This window comes from Ciconia boyciana, chromosome 13 (genome assembly GCF_034638445.1).
Source record: "Ciconia boyciana chromosome 13, ASM3463844v1, whole genome shotgun sequence".
Taxonomy (NCBI): Eukaryota; Metazoa; Chordata; class Aves; order Ciconiiformes; family Ciconiidae; genus Ciconia; species Ciconia boyciana.
In genome coordinates this window covers 16,975,058-17,001,110 of record NC_132946.1, presented here as the reverse complement: position 1 = coordinate 17,001,110, position 26,053 = coordinate 16,975,058, and the positions used below count along the sequence as shown (strand labels likewise).

The 26,053-nt window shown below is 62.4% G+C and overlaps 2 protein-coding genes across 2 annotated transcripts; one reads left to right on the top strand and one right to left on the bottom strand.

Annotated features, from left to right (window-relative positions):
• Positions 1–406: 406 nt before the first annotated feature.
• CLCN7 (chloride voltage-gated channel 7) lies at positions 407–22,168 on the top strand. The gene is made up of 25 exons (XM_072878099.1): positions 407–611; positions 8,358–8,429; positions 9,660–9,731; positions 9,941–10,006; positions 10,628–10,760; positions 11,106–11,215; positions 12,045–12,125; positions 12,527–12,589; positions 13,175–13,258; positions 13,429–13,522; positions 13,965–14,029; positions 14,497–14,613; positions 14,984–15,038; positions 15,594–15,654; positions 16,457–16,595; positions 16,881–16,974; positions 18,291–18,460; positions 18,783–18,834; positions 19,149–19,276; positions 19,462–19,547; positions 19,815–19,947; positions 20,063–20,122; positions 20,489–20,665; positions 20,759–20,839; positions 20,960–22,168. The coding sequence occupies exons 1-25, from the start codon at positions 480–482 to the stop codon at positions 21,044–21,046; spliced, it is 2,412 nt and encodes an 803-aa protein (XP_072734200.1). The 5' UTR covers positions 407–479; the 3' UTR covers positions 21,047–22,168.
• Positions 22,169–22,990: 822 nt separating this feature from the next.
• On the bottom strand, positions 22,991–23,741 carry PERCC1 (proline and glutamate rich with coiled coil 1). Its single transcript, XM_072878564.1, has one exon. The coding sequence runs from the start codon at positions 23,702–23,704 to the stop codon at positions 22,991–22,993; it is 714 nt and encodes a 237-aa protein (XP_072734665.1). The 5' UTR covers positions 23,705–23,741.
• Between the last annotated feature and the right edge of the window lie 2,312 nt (positions 23,742–26,053).

Below are 26,053 nucleotides of genomic sequence, written 5' to 3'. Positions count from 1 at the left end.
CGGACGGTGCCGAGCTTTGGGCCGAGCTGTGCTGCTCCGGGGAGCTCGGGCGAAGCGCACAAAACGCTCCCAAATGGCTGCCTGCGAACTGCTCTGCCTGGAGAGCAGGAGCAGCGCCGGCTCTGGGGCTGCGGGGCCACAGCCACGGCTGACGGCCAGGGAGTGGGCCTGGGCCTGGCGCGGGGCGAGGCCCTGCAGCCTCCCGGGCTGCCGTCACGGCTGCCACGCCCGCTTGAGGCCCCAGCGCGGCAGAGCCCGTCGCCGGAGGCGGCTGCGGGACAGGCCGGGGACGGGCTTTGGCCCCTTCCCCGGGGGGAGGGCGGGGGGGGCTGCAGGCGGGACTACAACTCCCATGGTGCCGCGGGGCGGGGCGGCCCCCGCCGGCCGCCGTAGCGCTCACGTGAGGGCGGTGGCCCGGCGGTCACATGACCAGCCGGTGAGGCAGGGGCCGGCGGAGGTGCGCGCTGCCGCCGCCCCGCATGGCCAACGTCGCCAAGAAGGTGTCCTGGTCCGGCCGCGACCGCGACGACGACGACGAGGACGGCCGCGCGGGCGAGACCACCCCGCTGCTCAACGGCACCGGCCCCGGGGCGGCGGGCGGCGCCCGGCAGGTGGTACCGGCACCGGGAGGAGGGTACCGGCAGCGGGAGGGTACTGCCGGCCCACCGGGGGGGGGGCGGGGGGGTCTGCCCCGTCCCGGGCCTCCCTGCGCCGGGACGCCGCCGGAGGCGGGCTGGGGCCGGGGGTTGGGGTCGTGTCCGCGTCCCCTTCCCCTGTAGCGTTTGACCGTGCTCGTCGCCCCGGGGCCGGGCGGGGGCTGCCGGCAGGGAGCTGCGGCGTGCCGGGGCTCTGCTCCGTGAGCCGCTCCGGCGGGAGTTCGGGCTCCCGCAAGCCAGGGAGCCCGGGGAAGGCAGAACCCGGCAGGGCTCGGCGCAGGGAGAAGCCGGGCGGGAGCCACGGCCGGGGCACGGGGCCCTCGGGTCGCTCGTGGGGGAAAATCTGAGCGTGGGGGCTGACTCACCGCCCGGCGCCCGCCGTAGAGCAGGGCGGGCCCGCCGCGGCCGGCTCCCGTCACGAGGCGCTGGCGCACAGCGGTGCCGGTGCCCGGCCGGGGCCCGCCGCGGCTCTGCGGGGCCGGCTCCTGCCCGCTCCTCGGCCGGGGCTGCAGCCGGGCGGCCGAGGCGGTCCCTGCCGGCAGGACCTCGTGCCGAGCCGGGGCCTGCCGCTGCCGGCTGCGGCTGCCCTCTTCGTTCCCGCTAAAAACAGCGTTCTGCGAGAGGGCCCGTTGCCTGGCACGCCGCCGGTGCCCAAAGCAACGTGCCGGGCTCAAACGTGAGGGCGTCTAACGCTGGCGTGGTGGCGGACGTCGTGCAGTACGTATGGGACTACGCTGGCAAACGGCGAGTCCAGGGCGGGACGTATCACAAACACAGGGAGGCCGATTCCTTCTTGCAAATTAATTTTGGGTAATTAACTGAAGAGAAACTTCTCTCCAGCGTACCCGGAGGCTGTTGCTCGGGCGCTCTGCCTGGCGGTCTCTCCTCCACATGAAGTAGGCCGTGGCTCTGGCCGAGGCGCTCAGTGCCTGTTACAGAGCAAAGCTGTGGCTGGGCGGGCTGTGCCGGGCGAGCGCCGTGGTCAGGCCAGGTCCACGGGGCACTTCCGTGCCAGCGCCAGGTGGGAGAGGAGCTGCCTCCGGGTGACGTCCTCGAATTTCCTACGAAGAGTTTGCTGGGAGACCTGAGCTTAGAGGAGGAGGAGTGGTGCCAGCCTTTGGCAGCTGTTAGCAGGGGCGTCTCGCCAAGCACGATTCTGTGCTGCCCTACTCCTGGGCAACTCAGAACAGCAGGCTAATTAGAGGGAAATGCAGGGTTCGTTAGACTGGTAGCGTTTAGCATGGCGCTGCGGGAGCACGGGGCATGGCAGCTGGAAGGAGGCGCCTGTGCCGTTGCAGCTGTTCTGGTGTGAAAATAAAAATAATCTTCCCAGCTGGTACAACAGCACCCCGTGTATTTACAGCGCGGGTTGTCTTTAAAGACCACGTGGTGAATTCTGCAGGTCTGAAGGGTGTTAAAATGGGGATTAACCAGGTCTCGTGGCTGTGGGTCAGTTAGGAAAGGGTTTTCCTGGTGGCTCGGAAGAAATGCCTGAGCCCCCCTGCAGCAGGGCCCGTCAGTGGTGGAGACCCAGCCCTGCCGATCTGATTTATTGTCACCGTGTCCCTTCACGGTGTGGACGGCTCAGGCCCCAGCTGGCGACGAGGCGCTACGTGGCATTTTCCTTAGCAAAGGAGGAGAGCGAGTACCTTCCTGGAGCTCCAAACCCATGGCTGCCTGGACCACGCACACCCCTGGCAGCGGCACCGACCCGGCAGTGGCGGCTGGGTTGTCCCCATAGCACTGGGGTTGCCTTTTGGGGTAGGGCAGCTGCTTTTCTCCCTCGGACGGTCCTTTGACCCAGATGCTGTGTAGTCGTAGAGATTGAAGCGGGAAGGCAGGACAGCTTTGGCAGAGAAACAGACACTGGAGCTGCTTGGCTCACGGGAGACTTAAACTTGGGTTGTGGTAATACAATAAAAATGTCCCCAGCAGAGCTTCTTCCCTTTCTCACATGCTTGTTTAATGGAAATGAAAGTGATCTTAAAGTGACAAAAGGAAACATGGGTCTATAGTTCCGCTGCTGACTGCTGCGAGAGACTGAGATCGAGCGCTTGTGGGCGGGAGGTGAGGAGGGGCTGGATAAAGGCGCCTGTGACCATAGAGGGGATGCTACAGGGCTGTGCCTGAGGCCCCAAAACTGGAGGAGACCAACTGAGCGCTGCTCCAGAGCTGACTGAGCCTTCGTCCTCTCACCAGGACTTTCTAGTGCCTTGAGTATATCAACAAGCGAGACACTGCCTGTACATCTGAGCATCACACCTGCCATGGGCTGCCCCTTTCCCACATTCTCAAGCCACGCGTGTTGGTTCTCAGGCTGAAAAGTGGGTGGACAATTTTAGTAAGAGCAGCCAATTTCCATTGTTAGGCATTTTTCGAAAAAGAACACTTCTCCTTCGCTGCCCATTGAAGATATGCTCTGTATTTGTGCTAAAATGCCTTGACTTTGGGATTGGTATAATGCTGCTGCTCCAGAGAGTGCCTGGAACAGGGGGTGTGGGCAGCGAGTCACCAAAATGGGGACCAGGCTGCTGCTGCTGGGTGGCTCGTCCTTCTGAACCCCTGTGTGTTTATTCTGCATCTCTAGATGTTTTTGGTCTTGTTTTCTTTAACTTCAGGTAACAGGGTGCAAAATGCAGCCTTTGCGGCCGGGTGGCGATGCCGGAGGGCTGCTGCGTTTGCCGCAATCAGAAAATCTTGGCGGGGGGAGGGAGAAAGAGAGGTCTGCTGGGTGAGCCCTGATTCCTGGCGGATGGGCTGCAGGTCGCGCGTCCCCTGGGTACCGGCAGAGAGGTACCTGTCCCTGCCAGCCTGCTTCTGGGAGCCTGGAGCTGACCTCACTGGAAAGCCACTGCCCTCGGGTGGTGGCAGGAGCTTCCCCAAGCAGAGGGGTTTTAGCAAGTCCAGTCCCTTCTGCTGGGTGCTCACACAGTCGGGGACTGCGGCGGCACTTGAACCTTGTGCCGCCCCTCTGCAGAGGGGACACGTGGGACACGGTGCCCGGAGAAAGGCAGGTGGGCCAGGACAATAACAGCATCTCCTGGCCTGATGCAGGTGAGGGGCAAGGAGCAGCTGTGCCCTGGAGTGGCAGCGGGAGGCTGGAAGCAAAATCGTAGCCGAGTGGTGATGCCACAGGGAGAGTCCAGATGCTTTCTCCTCCCTTATGGGCCTGGAGGTGAGGAGCCTCATTCTCTCCTGGTGTGGTGCGTTTCAAGGATGATGGCTGCCTTGGTTTGAAGCCCATCACAGCTGTGGCTGTGTGCCACAGGAGGGGGATTTCCAAAGCCCTGCAGCTCATCTCCCCCGTACACTGCCATAGCTGGTGACAGGGCTTCCCTTGCCGGTGAGCCACCCGGTGACACAGCCTTGCAGCCTGGAGCCATCCTTCCCACCCAAGCAGGTACCAGGGGCTCCTTGGCAGAGCGCACTGGGGCCAAGAGGGCCCTGGGTGCTGGTAGTCCTCTCCCTTCCCTCCTGCTGCTTCTGCAATACTGCCGTGGGCTCCTGGTGCGGTCTACGCTGTGCTTTATCTCATTGATAACAGAAAGCCACATGCTTCCAGTTCGTTAGTGAGCAGTGGGATGGTGATAAGGGGCAGTGTATGGGGGGTGTCTTCATGCCAGGAGGTGGTCGTTGGGGGTGGGGGATGTCCCGCAGGGAGTGTCCTTGCTGGCTTGTCCCCATGGAAATGGGCTGCAGAGCAGAGTCAGACACTCCCTATTTACAATTCTTCAGAGCGATGTTTGGGAGGCACTGCTAGATAGCTGCGCACACAGCCCGGGTTGGTTCTGCGGCGTTTTAGCTTCAACTGAAGTCATTCTGCTGTTCACAAACAGGGATTGCTCTTTGACCACTCTGCTTGGAGGTAAAACGCTGCTGTGGCATCACGTATAGCAGCGTGGCTTCTTGTCACCTTTGCCAAACGGGGATGCTGGCAGCAGTGCTGCTGTCTCCCACCCCGACCTGCGATGCTCCGGGCTGGTGCTGGTATCTGCGTTCAGCTGCCGCTGCCCGACCTTGGAGGTGATCCTTTTGGGGCACGAGTAGAAGGTGGTGGTTGAGATCTTCTGCCAGATTTTTTTCGTGTTGAGATTGATCCTGAATTTGCTCTCGCCCATCTCGGAGCAGTGCTGGAGTGGGTGGCAGTGTGATGAAGGGGGAAGGGGCCTCGGGAGGTCTCTAGCCCAGCCCCTGCTAAGCGCAGATCCCTTAGGCCAGGTTGCTCAGGGCCATGTCCAGTGGAGATTTGGGTATCTCCAAGGACAGAGTCTCTGCACCCTCTCTGGCCCCAGGTTCAGCGTGTTGCCATCCTCAGGGTGAACGTTTGTTTCTGATATCTAAGCAGAAGTTCCCTTGCTGCGGCTTGTCTGCTGCTTCTTGTCCCGTCAATGCAAAGCTTCAAGGAAAGTCTGACTCCATCTTCCCTGTAACCTCTCATTAGGTGTCCAGAGATGGCAAGGTCTCCCTGAGAAGCCCCAGCTTCTCCTCGTACGCCTTACCACATGCTCCAGCCCCTGACTGTCTTGCTGAAGTTGCTCCTGTGTCTCTGTGCCGCTCTTGTCCCGGGGAGCCCAAACTGGATGCCAAGTCCCAGGTGTGCTATCGCAGGTGCCAGGCAGAGACATGGGATCCCTTCACCTGGCTGTGGTCTTGCACCACCCAGGAGGTGGTCGACCCCCTCCAGTTTGTGCCACCAACTCCTCTTCAACTCATCCACCAGCTCGCTGCAAGACTTTTTCAGCAAAGCTGCTTTCTAACCACTGGGGCACATCCATCCCAGGTGCAGGGCTTTGTATTTGTCTCTGTTGAATTTTGGGGGCTTTCCTGCAGCCTGGTGAGGTCCCTCTGAGGAGCAGCCCTGCCCACCAGTGTACCAGCTGTCCGGCTGACAAAGATGTTAAGCAGTTTTGGTCCGGATCGAGGCTCCAGACATCTCTTTGCAAAGCTGAAAATGAGTAAGGAATTAGCTTTACCACCCAAACGGGGCAAGTGCCAAGGGCTGGGTGCCGTCGCTGTTCGTGTGCCACTGTTGGAGGCGGGCTCAGCTGGCCCAAGAGCCTCTCCTGCATCCTCTGGGTTTTGGCAATAGTGCGTGTTGTTATGTGGAGATTATCGTACCATGGTCACACCAACATCATATGTACCCGGGATCAGCAGCTGTCTTGGCATGAGTTTGAAGAACTTCCAAAGGAGGGTAGCGCTGTCCATGTGCTCGGTGAATCTTTGAGCCATGCACAAATAACCTTCTGTCTTGGCTCCTGGCTGCCTGAATCCCCCCTGTCCCTCTTATAAAAGTCAGGTGCTGATGGAAGTAGCTTGTTCCTGTCCTCCCAGCATGTGATCCCTGTGCCAGGCGAGATGGGAGCCAGCCCTCCACTCGCAGAGCAGCTGGGCCCATCTGGATGCCGGAGGGATGCCAGGACTTGGAGGCATATTAAAAACACGCTGCTTGTCTAACAAAGTTCAGGTTCAGCTGCAGCTCCTTTCCCTTCATCTGTGCTTGGGTCCTGCTGCTGCCTAATCCACTGGGTGCAGAGCTGCTGTGCCCTGGCCGCTTGTTCCATGGGGAAGGGGTGTGCGGGGGGGTGTTCAGCCACCTTTAGTCTTTCTGTGGCTAGCAGAAGGAGAATTTCCCCAAAGGGCTGGTCCTGTCTGAGGTCTTGGTGCCTGAGGTCTGAGCCCAGGCGTGAGCGGCGGACGTGGCACGAGTGACCATTTCCATCTCCTTGCCTTGATCTTGCCCTGGATGTGTAGCATCTAACAGGAGCCTTAAATCTTTGTCTTTTCCAAAGTCAGGTGGAGGTGGGTTCCCTTGCAAGGTCTCAGCTTTGTTCCTCCCAGGGTTCCAGGGCGAGGACTATGTCCTTCCCCCGCTCCCCAGGAAGGCGGGGGCCCAGCTGGGACCTCCGCCTGCCACCGGAGCGTCTGGGCACCAGCAGGCACTGAAACGGGCAGTTCCTGCCTCCAGCTCGTGCCTCTCCATCAGTTCCCATCCATGTTCCCCAGGGAGGTGACAGCTTTGGGAGTGCCTGGCTCATAGGAGCCCACGGTGGTCTGCTCCAACTGCCAGGAAAGTCCACCTGGGTCCTTTCCAGGGGGACTGTGGAGCTATCACGGACCAGAACCAGGCTGGTCTTGGCAAACCCATGTCCCAAAACCGCTGCATGGAGCACCTTGTGCGCAGCACCTCGTGCTCAGCCCCTCCTGTGGGCAGATCCACAGCCCCGCGGCTCCCTTGCCAGGGACGCCCCGCCTGCTGTGGCTCAGGCTTTTAGGGACAAAAGGGCACCAAAGAGGGTTTGAGAAGCTGGAGCATAATCTGCCTGCAGGTCAGGGAGTGAATGAGAACATGGAGCAGACAGAGAAATGGGAAAATAGGTCAGGCTGCAAACACAAAGGGGTATTCTTCGTCTGCAGTGACATGCGCGGTCCCGACCGCGTGTTCCAGATGGGATCGGTGGGGATTAAAGCAGCAGGGGCTTGATCTAGGATCTGCCGGCTTGCCGGCAGAGAGGGACCGACATGCCAGGGCCCCGCTGTTGCTCGCCATCGCTCGTATTCTCCAGTCCTTTAGCCTGGCAGCTGGGGAGGGGTGAGGCTCCAGAGGGGAAAATCTTAACATTGAGAAATGGTGTTTGCGCTGAGCTTAGGGACAGTGCTGCTTGCACCCTTGTGCATCCCCGTGTTTCACAACGGCGGAGGGATGACGGCGGCTTGCCTGTTTCTGCTGGGTCCCCTTGCAGCACTGCCTGGCTGGAGGCTGGCTCAGCTGCAGCCCAAGCCCTTGTCTGCATTGGCCAGGAGACAAGAGATGCCCCAAACACTCCAAAAAGTCCTGTGTTACGCAATTGCGCTGCCAGTAACAAGCCCGAGCGGTTGCCAGTGAAAGGAGAACCTGTCTCCCCAGAAGGAGATGCAAATGCTCCTTCCCAGCGTTGTGCTGGGGCCTGCTTGGAGAGGCGCTGGTGTCCCTGAGGCTGCTCAGGAGCAGCATGCCCTGCTTCCTCTTGTGTGCGCTGGCTGGTAGCCGGCCCGGCCGTCACTCCGGTCCTGGGTGCTCAGAGGGAGATGAACGTGCTGATGTGCTCGTCTCCCTGGCGGGGAAGTGCTCCCATGGAGCAGATGGCAGAGCCAAACGTGCCCTCAGCCAGCCCTTATCGCTGGCCGGGTGTGCGAGCTGAGGGATGGCCCCGGCAGGTCTTGGTGTGCTTGTGAGCGTGGAGATGGCACTTTCTGTTCAGGGGGTCTGTCCCTCCCCAGCCCCCGGGGAGTGTGGAACGTGCTGCTCGGCACGGGTTTGCTGGCTGCACGGTTGCTGCGTCGGGGTGCCACACTCCTCGGCCGGAGGCCGTTGGTGACTCTTGACAGCTCTTGGGGCTGCCGCCTGCCAGTCTCGAATGAGCTGCTGCTGGCTGGCACCTTCCCCGGGGCGAGCTGGCTCTGACAGCTAACAGGTTGCAGCAGCTTGCCCAAACCCCGGCAGACTGCTGCTGCCTCGTGCTCCCTCCGGGGCTGCGGGTCCCACCGTGTGTTCTCTGAGAGCAGTCCTCTGCGGGTGCTGCGCTTTTGGGGGGCTCTGGTGGTAGGCAGGCAGAGCTCGGCGAGGGGCACAGAGCACGAGCACCCATGTGCCTGCTCCTTCCTTCTGCCAAGGCTTGCGTCGCATTTGGGAATTGACCCTGTTTTCCCTTCTCTCCTCAGCTCGCTCCTTCCTCCTTCTTGCGCATCGGGCAGCTGAGCAATGTGGACCTCAACGAGGATATCCGTGAGCTGGTGAGTGGCACAGAAAGGGTCCCGCTGTTACTGAGACCACTTCTCTTCTACTAACAGCACTAACGGCTGCTTTTGTTCCCCCCCCTCGCATCCGGCTTGTCCCACGAGGGCTTCAGCGCTTCCTCCTGGGCTGGGCGACCTTTGTGGCGTGGGCAGCTAGCTGTCCCTCTGCCTCGACCGTTGCTGCTTCCTCTTAGCCGCAGCGCTGGCCCGAGGACATCACGGTCCCCTGCACCTCTCTGCTGGCACAGGAACCTTCCTCTCGCGGGAGCAAATGTACAATCTAGTGGTGTGGGAAAGGATTTCTTTCTTGTCGTGAGAGCTCCAAGCTGCTTCTCTTGCCTGATGCCCAGCTCAGTGCAAAGGCAAGGGAGGGGCTGAATAGTGGGGCAGCAGTTGGGGGAAAATGTCAGCCCTAGGGACAGGGTTAGCGGCAGACGGGGCATCTTCCGAAAACTCAAGTTTCAAGTTATTCCCCCTCCACGCACACCTGAGAAGCTTTTCTTCCCCAGATGCTCCTGCCTCGGCTCTGGAGCTGTAGGAAGAGCAAACGGGAAGAAGACTTGTGCTAAATATTTCTTGTGGAATTCTTAAATAGGAAGAAATATGTCTTAATCCGGTGCCTCGGGGGAAAGGCTGGGCTGGATTTGCCCATAGCTGTAATGCGGGGCCAGGGAAGGGTGCAGGGTGCCGCTGCGCCGGGGGCCCCTCTGGCATCCTCAGTAAATGCCCTAATTCGGAGCTGGGAACAGCTTGCATGGCCAAAGGCGTTTGGGAAACAGAATTTGGTTTCTGCCCAAAATCGTGGGCCTGCCTGAAATAGCTCCTTGCTGTCGGCTGAAGGAATTTCCTGCCGAGGTGAAAGGTTGCCCTCCGCCGGAGCACGGAGCTGCTCGGAGGCAGCGCCAAATCAACATGGCAGTGTGGTACCCGGCTGGGCAAACCCTCCATCTGCCCGTAGGGAAACGTCCTGCCCCGGGACGGAGAGGCGGTGGGTGTGGGTGCATGTCTGACAGCCTGTTCCAGCTGCCGTAAATATCATACATCCACCAACTGGTGGAAAATCGCCCTGGATCCTGGCCTGCCAGGCAGCTTGCACTGGGGTTGGGTCTCTGCAGTCCTCCCCGCCTGTCCTGAGCATGAAAACCAGCATTAAACCAGCAGTTCTGTGGCAGAGAGGAGGGTTGGACTCGGACCTGGCCCTCCTAACCTGTACATCGCGTCCTGCAGGAGACAGAGCTCCCTCGGCAGCATCCCAACGAGATCCCCCACAACGAGAAGCTCCTGTCGCTCAAGTACGAGGTAAGCGCTCATCTCCCTGCCTTGGCTCTGCCCTCGGGGGGGCAGTGGGTGAGGTACGTGGGGCGAGGGCTTGGGGCCGCCCAGCTAGAGGGGTTTCGGCAGGGAAGGAGTGGGATCGAGGGAAGAAAAAGATGCAGGGGTGTGGAGGGGCAGGGGTGAGGGTCTGAGGCCAGCCCTCCCTGACACGGGTGTCTCTTCCCCTGCGCTAGAGCCTGGACTATGACAACAGCGAAAACCAGCTGTTCCTGGAGGAAGAGAGGAGGATAAACCACACGGTGAGTCTTTCTGCGACCCGGTTGCCCGCCGTCCCTGCAGCCAGGACGGCCCAGGGAAGCCATTCCCCCCTGCCCTGCTGCTGGGGGACTTCTCCGCCTCAGGGCAGGTTGTGGTCAAAGCAGCTCTTGAGCCAGGGTGGATTTCTGGGCACCGACCAGCTTGTGACGGGCTGTAAAACCTCAGGAGCAAGGAGCCAGCGTAGGATGGTTCAAAAGGGAGCTAGCCTGGGTGCCCATGGTGGCATTGCCGGCAGCACGGGGCAGGTCCCTGAGCAGATGGACTCTGGAGCCATGTGAGGCATCTGCCCTGGGGGTTTTGGGAGTCAGTGCCACAGCAAGAAGCCCAACAGGAGGGGTCTGACGGAGGCAGGCAAGCTGGAAAAGCATGTCTGCTGTTAGGGATCCCACAGAGGGGCAACGGCACTGGCTTAAAATAAGTAAATTGTGGCCAGACTTTGCAATCCTGGGTCAGCCAGCATCAGTTTTCCCTGGGCAGCTCTCCTCGGAGCTGCCCAGGCTTGGGGCTGTGTTGGGGAAGGTGGCCAGGTGGGTTGGAGTCCCTCCGGTGCTGGAGGGGCCAGGCTGGGCGGCAGCGGGGTCTAACGGCTGTCTGGCCCTCAGGCTTTCCGGACAGTGGAGATAAAGCGCTGGGTCATCTGTGCCATGATTGGCATCCTCACCGGCCTCGTTGCCTGCTTCATCGACATCGTGGTGGAGAACCTGGCTGGGCTGAAGTACCGGGTGGTGAAGGGCAGTATCCTCCCATGGAGCTGTGGCCACCGGCCAGCCGGGAGCTGCAGGATCTCTGCTCCTGGTAGCCACGAGAGGGGTGCCGGGGGAGAGGGCAGCACTGCCTCGCCTGGGTTTGGTGGCGCAGACCTTGCTGCCAAGGTGCTGCCGAGTGCCCGGCCGCTCTGCGGGGCTGAGCTGTGCCTGGGTGCTGCCCTAACAGAGAGGCTTCTCGCAGCAGCCCTGGCTGCCCCAAGTGCACAGGATCTGCTGCGCTGCCGCAGCCCAAGAAGCATTTTAGCGACACGTTATCGCAGTGGGAGGGATGGTACCCAACCGATACTAGCCTTTCCTTGAGCTGCTTCCCCAGACATCGACAAGTTCACGGAGAAAGGGGGCCTGTCTTTCTCCCTGTTACTCTGGGCCACGCTGAACGCCAGCGTGGTGATGGTGGGCTCTGTGATCGTTGCTTTCATAGAGGTAAGAGTTTGGAACTGGTCTGGGTTGGGGTATCCCTGTGCCTTCTGCCCCGGCTCTTTACATGGGGGAAGCAGGATCACGTCACCAGAAAGCATGCAAATTTGTGTAATAGCAAATGTATTTCTGCCAAATGGGCTCTTGATAGCCCCAGTTCCTCGGCGTTGGCTCCAGCTGTGCCGTCGAGTTTCTCTGGGGTTGTCAGACGGAGGGGATGTGCTGCCCTCGCTGGCAGCCTGGGGCAGAGGCTGTGCTCCAGCTGCAGGCGCAGCTCTCGCAAGCCTTGGCCCCAGCTCGGCCTCTCTGCGTTGGGCGTACATGAGTGCTGGCAGCGGGCTGGTCGGGGGCCTTGGGGACGTGCTCTGGAGGACAAGCCAGAGACCGGGGCTGGTTATGGCTGGGAGGGGTTGATGGCTCCCTGCGGGCCACTCTGAGTCACCAGTGTCTTCCTTGTGGCTTTGCTCTTGCTCTTCCTGGCCACCAGGTGTGAGCCTTCTGCAGCCCTGGGCCTCTCGCCATGGCATGGTGGTGGGAGCACCCTAGTTTCCCCCAAGAACCCAGCCAGCTCCTTCTCCCTGGCAAGTTTGCCCTTAGGGGCGGTGGGTGCCTCCTTCAAGGTGGGTTTGAAGGAGGCACCCACTGTATATAGGCTTTGGCCTATACAGCTTGTACATAGGCTTTGGCCTCATCTCCGAGCCTCCCCGAGGGTGCGCTTGGTGTGCCCTGTGCTGAGAGACAGGGGTAAGGTGGCCAATGTGTCCACCGTGGCAGCTGTGGTACACCGTCCACATGTGTACGTGGCAGCCACTCACGCTCTCCCTGCTCCCCGCAGCCTGTTGCAGCCGGCAGCGGCATTCCCCAGATCAAATGCTATCTCAACGGCGTGAAGATCCCGCACGTTGTCCGCCTCAAGGTAGGAAGCGGGAGACGGTGGGATGCATGCCTTCTGCCCGTGATGGGGTCTCCTCTGCCGGGCTGGCCTGAGCATGTGTGTCCTCATGGGGTGGTCCTGCCTGTGCCGTGGCAGAGGAGGAGCTGGCACGAGCTCCCGGCTGCCCGGCTCCGTAGCTGTTCCCCACGGTGTCAGGCGGTTAAACCTCCTGCCCTGGGATCGGCAGCTGGCGCTGGGAACAGCAGCTTTGGGTAATTTTTTGCTTTGGCCAAGAAGAAAGTTGGCCAACCCCATTGCCACAACAGGGGGCTGAGAATCACAAGTTCCCTGGGGTCGCTGGGTCCGCGTCCCCCGTAGCTGCTGTGGTCGTGTTCCTCGTGCCACCCCTGTGATGTGCTGTGCCTGTTGTCCCTGTTTTGCAGACCCTGGTGATCAAAGTCTGCGGGGTCATCCTCTCGGTGGTCGGCGGCCTGGCCGTTGGGAAGGTGATGTGCACAAAGCTGCTGGCGTGTTGTTACCCACTGCTGGCACGCGTGCCCCAGCCCCTCACTGGCCCTGCGCTGGGAACAGGGTACTGGGGGCCCTGCCGTGCCTTCCCAGTTTTATTCCCTGGTCTGCTGGCCGAGGTGACCTCGGCATGGCCAGGCTAGGGGGGTCCCCGGGGCGTGCGGTGCCAGCCCCCAGGGCGTGCGGTGCCGCTGATCCGTGCTGGGTGTGGCGCGGCTGAGGGCAGGAGAACGGCAGCCTATGTCCATGGGTGGTTGTCCCTGCAAATGTTAGATGGGGGAGACCTGGGTGCCCCGTTGGGAGCTTGCTGGGGTCGAAGACAGGCAAGGGAAGCCCCCGTCCCCTCGGCCGGAGGGAGTGCTGGTGGGAACAGGAGGTGGCCACGGGAGCCACTTGCTAGAACGAGGATTTAAGGGGGGAAAATGGCAAGGTCTGTATTTCCCAGAGGGAAATCCTCCCAGCCAGCTTCTTCAGGGCTGCAGCCTGGTGAGCAGCGTTCAGCCGTCCCTGACTGTCCCTGGGGCTCTTCCTTCTCCGGTCTGACTCTGCTCTCCTGCCTGTAGGAAGGACCCATGATTCACTCTGGAGCAGTGATTGCTGCCGGGATCTCCCAGGGAAGATCCACGTCTTTAAAGCGAGACTTCAAGGTTGGTGTTGAGGGCCGAGGAGCTGTGCTGCAGGTGCCCCTCCTGTGCCCAAACTGGGCTGTTCCCTGGGGTGACGCTGGTGGCTTGGGGTCACATATGGCACACCCTGTGTCTCCCCTAAACTCATGCCTGTGGCCAGCCCTAAACCTGCCTTCACTTCGGTGTTTCAGATCTTCGAGTACTTCCGCAGAGACACAGAAAAGAGGGATTTTGTCTCGGCTGGAGCTGCTGCTGGCGTCTCGGCTGCGTTTGGTGCCCCTGTGGGTACGTGTCTTGGCTCTCTGATGCTGAGCAGGGCCTGCACGTGGACCTTGTCAGGAGGTTGTTCCCCCTTGCACGGAGGCAGCTGCCGGGATCTGCCTAGGGCACTGCAGGAGACTTCCCGCAAAGTGCCCGGCCCCGCTCCAAGCTGTCCTGCCACGCCACGCAGGTCTTGGGAAGAGAGGAGGGGGGGTCATCTGTCTCTGATCCTAAATGTTGCCTCTCTGGGATGGAGGAGGGCAGTGGAGGGGCTTCGCTGTGATCAGTACATCACTGATGGCTTGATGGGCTTGCTGGTCCCTTTGCTGGAGTCCGTGAGGTCTGGGGCGGCGTGAGGCACGTGGGCTGGGATGAATTTGGCTCCTGATGAACCTCGGCTGGTGCTGTGAGCCAAGGGCCTGTGGCACACAACCCTTTTGAAGGTGTTTGTGTCTTGCGTTTGCAGGAGGTGTCCTCTTCAGCTTGGAGGAAGGGGCTTCCTTCTGGAACCAGTTCCTGACATGGAGAATCGTAAGTGCTGGAAAGCAGGAGCAGTGAATCAAGGGCTGCTGGCTCTGGTGTGAGGCATTGCCTTTTCCCGATGCCCTGCAGCCCCAGGCCTCCCGCCGTCCCTGCCCCAGCTGGGTAGCTGTGTGTAACGCATCCCAGGGAGCAGCATCCCAGCTACCCTTCTGTGCCCTGGTCCTCGGGGGCTGAATTTGGACCTGGCTGAGCTCCATCTTGCTGCCAACCCCTTTCCAAGGGAGCTGCCTTGGGCTGTGCCCCAGGGCAACGGAGAGGCAAAAGGAGGAGCAAGCCCCTGGTCGGTGTAATCTGCCCAGAGTGCTGCCACAGGGAACGTGGCCTCTTGTCCCCACCGCACCGTGGGTACCAAGCCCTACCCAAGGGCCTCAGAGCAGGGGTAGTGCAGGGGGCACGTGGTGTGGGAGCAGGGCTGGAGGCATCTGGCAGTGACTCTGGGCTGCGTCTCCTTCCAGTTCTTTGCCTCCATGATCTCTACGTTCACTCTGAACTCTGTCCTGAGTGTTTATCACGGCAATGCTTGGGATCTCTCCAGCCCTGGGCTCATCAACTTCGGCAGGTTTGATAACGAGGTATGGCACAGATGGGGGGGCACAGATAACGAGGGGGCACAGAGCCCCCATGTAGGGCTCTGTTGGCGGGGTTAGAAGCAGCCCACGGCAGCTTGGGGCCACCAGTCTGTCTTAAAACATCACCCAGGGGCTGAGGCAGGCTCTGCCCTAGCCGGCTGTGGGGTCTGGCCAGATGGCTGCACCAACCCCAGCAGAGGCTTTTCTGCATCCACTGCTGGGTCTGGCGGCTGCGAGGTGTCCAGGGGAGACTTTGGGACAGCCCTGGGAGCCGCTTACCGGTGCAGGCTTGTGCTGTGCCAGCAGACAGGGACTGGCTGTGGGGCTGCAGATGGCCCGGGAGATCTGAAACCCGTTTCTTTCTTGCTTGCAGAAAATGGGATACACGATCCAAGAAATTCCTATCTTCATCTTTATGGGAGTGGTTGGTAAGAGAGTGCTGCTCTTCCAATTTGATTAGTCTGAATAATTTCCTCTGTTCTCTGTCTGGGTCTAAAAAGCTTTGGGGTCCAGTTTCCTGGGGAGGATGGGAAATTCATTAAACTCTGGAGCAGAGGCTGCTTGTGGGGCTTACACGGGGGCGAGAGCTGGATCCTGGCCCAACCCTTACCCTTGTAGCAAAGGCAAGCCCATTTAATCCATGTACCGCAAAGCTGTTGAGTGGAGTCAGTGCACTGCAGTCGTGGGCAGCCTCTTGCTTTCAAACGAGCTGCCCTTATCCCTGCGGAGCTGGCCTGTCCCTCGCCTGCCTAGGGCCAGCGCTGTGATGCTGGCCCCCGGGCACCCCACTGCCGGTGCTGGGCTCTTCTTGGTGTCAGGTCCTGGCTGTCTCTGCAGGGACAGTGTCCACATGTCCTGGGGTGGCCAGTCACACTGGGTAGGTTGTTGATGTCTCCCTGAGCTTCGCGGGTTCCTCGTGTCCTGGGCAGCCGTAGGAGAGCCTGGGACCTGCGTGCTGAGCTTTTCCTCTTTTGCATTCGCAGGTGGGATCCTCGGGGCCCTGTTCAATGCCCTCAATTACTGGTTAACAATGTTCCGGATCAGGTAAGAGCTCGTGGGTAACTAAGGCGACTGACATGGGTTGGCTGGCACCTTCGTGCTCCCTCGAAGCGGCGTTCCCAGCCAGAGCAAGGCTGTAATCTTGCACTTAATGTGAGCAACAGCAGCCCCTGGAAGCTGGGAGGCAAAGATGCCACGTGTGTCTTGCTGCCTGCGGTCGAGGTTGTGACCTGCAGCATCCCACCATTGCTCTGACCCTACTAGTGACTTCAGTGACTTGAGGGCCCAAAGAAGTGCAAACACTGTGCAGACCTGACTGTTATGTGCTCCTGAGAGTAACGAGAGAATGGAGAGAGCTGCTAAAGCCATCTGAGCCCAGTCTGGCACAGCCAATACTTGTCACCGGCTTTTCAAACACCAGGACCAGCCTTGTGTCCTCAGGGAGGGATGACCTGTGGCAGTGGAGGGGTGAGGAGCCTGCAGCAGCTTCCAGGGCATTGCTCCTCGTGTGCCTTCACGGGCCGCAGCTTTCTGGGCTTGGCTCTGTGCTGTCCCCGCAGCCAGATCACAGCAGCCTTTCCGTGGGAGCTGTGCCCGGCTCTGTGTGGGGGAGGCAGGCAGGTCTGCTGGAGCCGGCTGGGCAAAGCTGCTCTGGGTGCTGGCCTCCCACCCCGGCTGCCTGCGGCAGCTTCGCTGGAGGACAGAGCGCAGGACAGCCTGGCAGGGTCTAGGAAGGGAGCAGAGGCAGCCAGCCTGTCCGTATGCCCGATGTGATGTGCCAAGCCAGGCTGCAGGGATCCTGCCCGCACCCCTGGGTGCCATCCTCACTCCTCCGCTCCCTTCGCAGGTACATCCACCGGCCCTGCCTCCAGGTGGTCGAGGCCATGCTGGTGGCAGCAGTGACGGCAACCGTGGGGTTCGTCATGATTTACTGCTCGAGGGACTGCCAGCCCATCCAGGGGAGTTCGGTGGCATATCCCCTGCAGGTAGGAGATGCTGGAGAACGGCCCCCCGGGGCAGGGGCACCCTGAGCCTGGGCAGAGGCTGAGGGCTGAGCAGGGAGACAAGACCCTGCTGGGTTTTGGGGCACTGGACCTCACAGTCAATGGCTTCTGCTGCAGGCAGAGCTGGAGACCCAAGCGTGGTGTCGGTGTGCTTGCTGCCCAGAGCTGCCTCCTCGCTGGCACACGTCCCCCTGAGCCTGGCAGCCTTCCCTGCCGCAGGGCAGCCTGGATCTGCCGCTTCTAACTCTCTCTTTTCTTCCCCCTCAGCTTTTCTGTGCTGATGGAGAGTACAACTCCATGGCCACTGCCTTCTTCAACACACCTGAGAAGAGCGTCGTCAACCTCTTCCATGACCCTCCAGGTCTGTGCACCTGGCCAGCGGAACCTTGAATGTGGGGCTGGGCTGGCGCGAGGTGGCCGAGCTGTTCCCTGGCCGCTCGAGGGACAAGGCAGGGGATGATCAGCACAGCCCCATGAGGGCATGATGGGATCCAGCAAAGCACTGTGCCTGCGCCTTTCCGGTGGTGGTGGAAGGAGGAGGGATGGGTGCTGTGCCTGGTGGCACCTATGAGCCCAGCCAAAGGGCTGTGGTCTCGGGAGCCTGTGGACGAGGACCTGGTTTTGTTCGTGAATGTTTGCGAGCTGTCGCTTCCGAGTTGTGTGGGAGCGTGTCTGACCCTCGCTGGCTGTCTGAAGTCGGTCCTGGAAATGTCCCTGGCCGTTTTCTTAATTAGCAGGGCCTCTTGCCCCAGAATTACTTTACCTTCTGCGCGGGTTGCGGAGGTGGATCTTGGGGTTTGGATTTGTTTGAGAAATGCAATTTGGCTCCCAGGTTCCAGCTCCCATTTCACTTGGACCTAGCGTAACAACAGCCTGCCCTCTGCCTGCTGGTCTGAGTTTCGTGCCCAGCTGCGCATGGGCAGGGGGCAGACAGCTCTGAATTTCTAGACCCTCAGCCCAGAGTGCAGCTTGACCACCTGAAGCCAAGTGATGACCGTCCTGTGTCTCGGAGCCGCTCCCTGCAGTGCTGGGTGCTCCCTGGCCCAGGGCTTCGGTCCTTTGAGCCCTCTGTGAAGGAGAGGTTGCAAAGTACTTGTTTAAACTAGACTGAGCTGCTCAGCAGTCCTAAAATAGCAGTAGCCTGAGTCCTGGGGACAGCAGGGTCTCGCTGTGATGGCCCAGCCCACTGGGGGGCAGCTTGGGACTGGCTGGAGCAGCCGTGGGAGTTGCAGGACAGGAGAGGGTTTGCAGGACGTACTCTGCTGAGTTGATCCCAAAGCTGGCGGTAGGACCCCTGTCCTCCTGACCTCGTCCTCCAGCACTGGCGGTCCCTCGGGGCTTTGAAGTTCGTCACGCGGCCTCGCGGGAGGCTGGGAACAGTGGGGCTGGGAGGGGACGGGTCATGAGATGGAGGAAAGGCACGTGCTGGGCTCGGTGGGATGGGAGGGCTTGGGATGGTGCTGGCTGGCGGGGCCCTTCAGGGGGCACAAACAACCTAAAGAGCCGGTTTGAAAGGCTTGTGCTGCCAGGGAGGAAGGTGCACCCAATGAGAGGGGCTTTCACTGCTGGGAGTGTGTCATGGGTCTGCTGCTGTCTGTTCTCCCATGGCCACAGCCCATCGTGGTGTCCTCTGGGCTGCGGGACCAGCACTGACTCTCCATTCTCTCTCCACCTCAGGTTCCTACAACCCCATGACACTGGGCATGTTCACACTGATGTATTTCTTCCTGGCCTGTTGGACCTACGGCCTCACGGTGTCCGCGGGAGTCTTCATCCCCTCCCTGCTGATCGGTGCTGCCTGGGGGAGGCTCTTCGGCATCTCCCTGTCCTACCTGACCAAAGGCTCAGTGAGTGCTTGGTGGGAAGGAGTGCTGGGCAGGAGGAGACGTGGCACCCAGCTCTCCTCCCTCGCTGCTGGGCTGGCTAAGAGCCCAGCCACAGCAGTCTGGAAAGGTGTGGAGCAGGTTGACTCCTCACTTGATGTCTTCCTGAGCTGGGTCTGGGCTTTCCCACATCCCGATGGAACCCTGCTGGCAGCTGGGCTGTGCAGGCAGCCTCGGGCACTCCTCCCCACTTTGGAGGGGGGGCTTGGGGCCAGGGTACTGTTTACTATCTCTGGATGCCCTGGAGCCAGCAGCTGACTCGGCCCCTTCTCTCTCCTGTGCTCAGATCTGGGCTGACCCTGGGAAGTACGCCCTGATGGGAGCTGCCGCACAGCTGGGTGAGTTCCCCACGGCGCAGTCTTGGCCAGCTCCTGCTCATGTTGGGGTGAAGGTGGCATGGGAAAAAGTGGTCCGTGCTTCCCCAGCGCAGCTTCTTCCCCAGCTGAAGCCCATCCTGGCTGTTGGCTTCCTAATAACCCATGGGCAGCACTGGGCCACGAGCGAGGGCTGGGCTCGTCCAGGGCACCCCTGCCTGTGCAGGCAGTCCTGGATCACCGTGCAGAGACCGAGGGGCCTCGAGTGCTTTGCTATCCCCTCACCCCATGTTTCCCTGCCCCCGTAAACCCCCAAACCCCTTGGGTACCTCTCACAGGTGGGATAGTGCGGATGACACTGAGTCTCACGGTCATCATGATGGAGGCGACAGGCAATGTCACCTATGGTTTCCCCATCATGCTGGTGCTGATGACGGCGAAGATTGTGGGAGACTACTTTGTGGAGGTGAGGGCTGGTGTGTTCACCGGGAGCCTGGGACCTGGGAAGAGGCTGTGGGTTGGGGCTGGGGGTGCTAGGGACCTGCAGAGGGGGAGGACAAGCGTGTGCTCCCTCTCGGAGGAGAGCTGCTGCCTGGCTGTACCCCTTGGCGTCTCGCCAGGCTTCTCCTGACGGCTTGGCTCTTGTTGCAGGGGCTCTACGACATGCACATCCAGCTGCAGAGCGTGCCCTTCCTGCACTGGGAGGCCCCGGTGACATCCCACTCCCTCACAGCCAGGTAGGTGGGCTGGGGGACACTCGTTACTCCCGGGGCAGCAGCTTTTGGACCACGCTGTTGGCCTGAGCTGGAAATGGAAGCAGTGACATGTCGCGTCTCCAGTGCCACCAGCCCAGCCCCTTCCCCAGTGAGGAGCAGGGCCTGCGGTGCCTTCCCTCCCTGTGTCCCCGGCAGGTTATGGGGATGGAGGAGGCGTGCATAGCGGGAGGGGGGGAATTTGGGGCTTGCTGCCGTGGGGCTGTGTTTCACGCTGAACCTTCCCTGCAGGGAGGTCATGAGCACTCCTGTCACCTGCCTGCGGAGGATCGAGCGAGTGGGCACAGTTGTGGACATCCTTAGCGACACCTCCTCCAACCACAACGGCTTCCCGGTGGTGGAGAGCAACCCTGATGCCACGCAGGTGGGCTGGGCGCTGCTTGCGAGGGGATGCAGCTGGGGGTCGGCCACGCGAGGGCTGGCTGTGGCATGGGACCCTCGCCCCCCAGCCCCATCTCACGTGTGGTGCTCTGTCGCAGGTGGCAGGACTGCGGGGTTTGATCCTGCGTTCCCAGCTCATTGTCCTGCTGAAGCACAAGGTGGGTGATGCTGCACGGAGGCTGTTTGGGCTGTGTCAGAGCCCCGGTGCCCCTGTCCCACTGCTGCCTCAGGTCCCCTTGGTGCCTACCTTGCTCGGGAGGAGCTGGTGGAGGGTCCCCATCATCTCCCTCGGCTCAGCCAAGGAGACAGTGGGGGCTGCCGTGCTGTGCTGGGGTTACCCCGGCATCATCCCGCACCCCGCTGGGCTCACAAACCCTGAGTGAAAGGGAAACGGGCTGTTCTTCTGCAGATGGTCCGTCTGGCCCATGCTCCTGCCCTCTTCCCTCCCTGCCCCTGGGCATTGCCCCAGCCCTGGTGCCTGTCAGCGCTGCATGACAGTCCCCGACGGCCTCTCTCCTCCCAAGGTTTTTGTGGAAAGGGCCAACCTGAGCCTGGTGCAGCGGCGGCTGAAGCTGAAGGATTTCCGGGACGCCTACCCCCGCTTTCCCCCCATCCAGTCCATCCACGTCTCCCAGGATGAGCGCGAGTGCATGATCGACCTCAGCGAGTTCATGAACCCCTCGCCCTACACTGTGCCTCAGGTAACGGCCAGGGACCCCTCCACACCCCAGCATCCTGGGGTCAGGGGTGGGCTGGGGATACCGCAGCCCACACAGCCCCGCTCGGTCTTGCAGGAGGCATCTCTGCCGCGGGTGTTCAAGCTTTTCCGAGCCCTGGGGCTGCGACACTTGGTGGTTGTGGACAATCGCAACGAGGTGAGTCCCTGCTCGCCACATGCGGGCAGCCTGGGCTCCTGGGCGGGGGGACAGCGCGCTGCCCTCGTCCCCAGACTCCGGATGTCAGCGTGAGGCCGTACCCTGTCCCTTTCCTGGCAGGTGGTGGGCATGGTCACTCGCAAGGACCTTGCCAGGTACCGGCTGGGGAAGGAAGGCCTGGAGGAGCTCTCGCTGGCACAGACGTGACGCGGGGCGGTGCTGCCCAGCGGAGACACCCCCTGGCCCCTCGGAGCCGGGGACCACCTTTTGTGGGAGGCAGGGAGAGGACTGGGCCAGCCTGTGCAGGCGTCACGGTGCCCGGAGCACCGGCGTGGTCGGCTGCCCTGGCTCTCCTGCCCATCGCTGCCTTCCCACGTGTACTGCCTCCTCTTCTCACCCCTTCCTCTGCTTCCCCAAGGGATCAAAACGCACCCTTGGCTCTGTCAGCTCCTGGCGTAGGCGCTCTCTGAGGGTTGGGTGAAGTCTGGAGCGTGCCAGGGGGAGCAGAAGTGCCCTGCTGAGCTGGGCACAGTCCCTCTGTGGCCTCCAATGGCATCCATTGCCTCATCCACCCAGGCTGGGCTGTCTGGGACCTGGCCCTGCCCTGGCCTCTGCTGCAGGGCCTGAGTGGGGAGCAGAGGAGCCATGGTGGGGCTCCCTCCTGCTCCCAGGGCCCCATCTGCCCTGACCTGTGCTCCTGCTGTGCTGGCGTCGGGCTGAGCCTTGGGGCAGGCGCTTGCGGTTCTGCCCCTCGGGCTGGAGGAAGGGGCCGTGCCCTGCTCAGCTGTGCAATAAAAGGGCTCCCATGGTTCAGCAGCTGCCTCCTCTTGCTCTTTCTTGGCTCCCTCGGCTGCTCTGACCCCAACCCGTGTGTGGGGAGGCACCCCTGGGGTTTGGGGCAGGGATGGGGAGGGGAGAGCTGCCTACTCTGGGGCAGTGCTGGTGCTGCAGCCTGTGTCCCTAGGGTGTGCCCCTCTGCCACTCCTGCCCTCCTCCCACCATTGCTGCTGCCTCTCCCCTTCGCTGATGCTGGCGTCCAGGGTCACCCCGGGTGTGTTTCCGCACTTGCTGCCAGGCACTCCAAACCCCACCGCCAGCCCTGGATCGGGCCAGGGGGAGGGAGCAGAACCTGCAGTCCCCTTGGTGATGAGGAGGGCTTCAGCCCTGGCACCTCAGCTCCCCCATCTCCTACCATCCTTGTCCTTCACCTGGGCTTGGAGCCATGGGCCTGGTGCTGCCCCCCGCTCCCTTGGGCAGGGGCATCCTGGTGCCTGGGGGGGCTTTTGCCTGTGGGATACCTTGCTCAAATAAAGCCTGTTTGTACTTTTATGGGGGTGCTGCCTGTCTCTTGCTGCTCGGACTCGGCACCATGTCTGTCAGTGGTCCCTTGGGGCTGAGCCGAGCCCTGTCCTTGCTGCTGGTGCTGGGAGGGTGGGAGCCTGGGGGGAGGCCAGAGCCCCCCCACCTTCCTTGGCCCCCCGGCAGGGCTGGAGTGCTCGAGGCGGGGGTGGCTTTTCCCTTTCGAGGCCAACAAAGAGCTGCCATGGAGCAGGGAATGCCTCCGCTGGGCCCTGGTAACAGCGCTGGGGCCGTGGGCTCCGGCGAGAGCCTGGTCTGGTGCTGGGGGCCGTGGGGAAGGGCCGGCTGCTCTCCCCACGCCGTAGGTCAGCCCTGCTCTCCTGTGTGGGTCTGGTTCCCTGGCGCTGCCGCGGGGCAGGGGAGCCGTGGGGTGCAGCGGGTCCCTGAGCTGGCGTGGGTCCCTGAGCTGGGTGCTGGCAGGGACGCTTTATGAGGCCCCGTGTCGCCCTTTGCCCTGGCGCGGCCGAGATAAGGGGATGGGATCCACCACCTTGGGCCCACAGGGTAAACACGGGCTGCCGGCTCCCACAGGCACCGTGCTTCCCGCCTCTTCCTGCTGCTGGGGCAGCCGGCGGCCCCCGAGGCCACGCCAAGCGGCGAGCCTTTGTCACCGGTGGCAGGGACACCGCGGTGGCGGGTGGCAAAGGACGCTGCATGGACCGGTGTCTGGCGGGAGTCATTTATTCACTCGTCCCATCGCCGGCTCCAGGTGCCCCGGCATTGGGGCCGCCAGGTTTATCATTAACCGGGCGGCACGTGGCAGGGCCGGGGGCCCCCGGGGCCGTGGTGGGGTCACAGCCCGGCGAAGGGCTCAGCCTCCAGCCCCGGGCGGCCCGGCTCAGGCAGCAGCTCCCGCCCAGTGCCCGGCAGCTCCAGCCCTGGCTCCACCGACCAGTTGGCCAGGAGGTCGCTGAAGTCGGGGGTGCCGGCATGGAGGAGGCCGGCAGGGCCAGGGCCCGGCTCCCTCCAGAAGGAGGGCGGCAGCTTCCTCCGGTGCATGGGGGTGATGTGGCCGTATTTCCTCTCCAGCCTCTGCGTTTTGCCGCCGGCTGTCCGGGGTGGCAGGCACCGGTGCACGCCGTACTCGAAGAGCTCGGCCAGCGGCCCCAGCCTGTGCGTGGCCCCGGGGCTGCCCCGCGGTGCCATGGCCTCGGGCTGGGCCTCTGCACGCCAGGGTGAGCCGCAGTCCTCGGGCACGCCGCAGCTGCTGGCGGCCTCCTCCCGGCCCCGCCGCCCGAAGTACCGCTGGATGTCGCAGCTGATGAGCTCCGAAAACTTGAGGAGCTGCAGGGTGGTCTCTGCGGCGCTGGGGATGGCCAGCTCCGGCCCCACGCTCTCCTCTGCCGTCTCCTCCTCCTCTTCCTCCTCCTCCTCCTCCTCTTCCTCCTCCTCCTCCTCGGAGAGGTCGGGGAAGTCGGGCTCGGGTCGCACAGGCAGCAGCAGGCTGTGTGGGAAGGGCGAGGGCAGCCGCAGCTCTGCCAGGGGCCGGATGACGCCCGCAGCCATGTCAGCGCGCAGGGGCACCCCGGGGCCCGGACTCACCCTGCGGGCAGGGACAGCGGGGTGAGGGTGGCACACGCTCTGGCACCCTCCCCAGCCCACCGCCCTTTAGTGGCACTTGGCCCTGAGGCAGCAGGGGGACTGTGTCGAGCCATGCCACAGCCAGAGTGGGGCTGCAGGGCGGCGGGGACATCCCCCACGAGCCGTGGGACATGGCGCGGTGCGGATGTCCCTACCAAGGGGGGAATGTCCCCACACAGCCCTACCGAGCCGTGGGATACAGGGCAGTGGAGACGTGCCCCCTGAGTCATGGGACATGGGGCAGCACGGACATCCCCACCAAGTCATGGGACATGGGGCAGCAGGGATGTCTCCACAAAGACAGGGGATATGGGGCAGCAGGGACATACCCCCTGAGTCATGGGACATGGGGCAGTGGGGATGTCATCGCCTCCCAAGCCATGGGACATGGGGCAGCGGGGATATCCTCACTGAACCCCGGGAGATCAGGCAACAGGGATGTCCCTGTCAAGCCATGGGACATGGGGCAGCAGGAATGTCCCCACCAACACATGGGATGTGGGACAATGGGAATGTCCCCACCAAGTCACAGCATCTGGGGCAGCAGGGATGTCCCCACCAAACCATGTGAGGTACCAAACCATGGGTCAGCGGGGACGTCCTCGTGACCCATGAGCCATGGGGCAGCAGGGACATCCCCCAGAACTGTGGGGCAGCAGGATGTTCTCCTTCACCTTGGGGTTGTGTGTGGAGGTGAATGGGGCTGAGCCCCCTGCCACCCTGGGCTGATCTGTCCCTGCCACCCTGGGCTGAGCACCCGGGATGCTGAGCCCCGAGCTCTGCCCACGCAATGGCCCCGCAGGCTTCCCTGCGATGGGGCAAACCCGGCCGCCTGCCTGCACCACGCTGGTGGGCTCTGGTCGTGGCTGGGTCGTGCGGGGCTGGGTGAGGCCCCTCTGTAGTTAGTGCTACCTGTGCCCTGGGGTCCCCAGCCCTGCCTCGCCGCAGGGCACCCCCAGCCGCGTGCCTGGGACTGCCATCACCCTGGCCCCGAGAGGGTCTTGGGGCGGGCGACAAATCCTGGGGGACAAATCCTGCTCCTGCCACGCCAAGCACGGTGCTGGGCCCTGCGCCCAGCCTGAGACAGCATCGTTGCCATCCCTGGGGTCACCGTGCGTTCATTTTTGTGCCGTCCCCACTGCGGGACCCCCGGTCCTGCCTCCATGCTGCCCCGGGGCGGGCGGTGGGGGGTTCAGCCTCCCGAGGCACTGCGCACCTCCAGGCTGCGGGGAGAGGGGAGCGGGGCCACCCCGGCCACGGAGCCAGCCTGCCCCGCTGCCACCCTCAGCCCGAGAAACGGCCCGGTGCGAGAGGGCATCACCCGGGGCCTCGGCTCGGCACTCACCTTGGTGCTGCTGCCCGGCCATGCATAGGCTCCCACGCCGCTCCCCCTTCCTGTCCCTCCACCTGGGCCTGAAGTATTTATAGCGGAGCAGCGAGCTGACGGCTGGCAAATATTTGGTAGCTGTATTGTAATAGTAGACTCGGTAAACAGAGCTGGGGTTTGCTTTAGCACCCAGCAACGGGAGAGCGGCGCGGGGAGGGACGTGGGGACGGAAGGCAGGGCTCACCTTAATGGTTCACTAGCCAGGGGATTTTCAAGTGTTGTTCCTGTAAATTCACCTATTTAATCGGCAGCCCCAGCTGCCAAACTGCCCGCACACTTGTGCCGAGGGCTCTTATCTCCCCCCTGATTGGAGGCGAAATCAAGCTTTGTCAAATAGGCGTAAAATTAAATTTCATGCTATTTTGACTCCTGGAGTAGGGATCTTCTGAAGAACATACTGCGTATCGAGCGATGCCTCTGCAAACAGGCGCTGCCGCCGCGGCTGCAGCGGGCAAAGCCTCTCTGTGGGGGTCCTGTGGTGCTGGCCCCCCGCACAGCAGAGCGGGGCCAGGTGCTGCACGGCCCCCGAGCTGGTCCAGACCCCCCCATCTCCAGCCTTGTGCCCCCTGGCATGGCCAGGGGACACAGACGGCCAGTGGACTGGAGGTGGCCGGGGGACACAGGGTGGCCGGGGACACAGGATGGCCAGGGGACGCAGGACAGCCTGCCTGTGACAGCTGGAGGGCACAGGATGGCGGGGGCCTGACACAGCACCCAGACGTTGTCACCGCCTGTGCTGGGGACACTCAGGGTGTGGGACACCAGCCATCAGGGTTGGGGACAGCCACAGCCCTGCTCCAGAGCTGCCCTGCCCCGATGCTCTCAGGGCGACCGCAGCTCCTGGTCTGCTCCCTCGGAGCCCTCCCCGCCACCCTGCCCTGAGCACC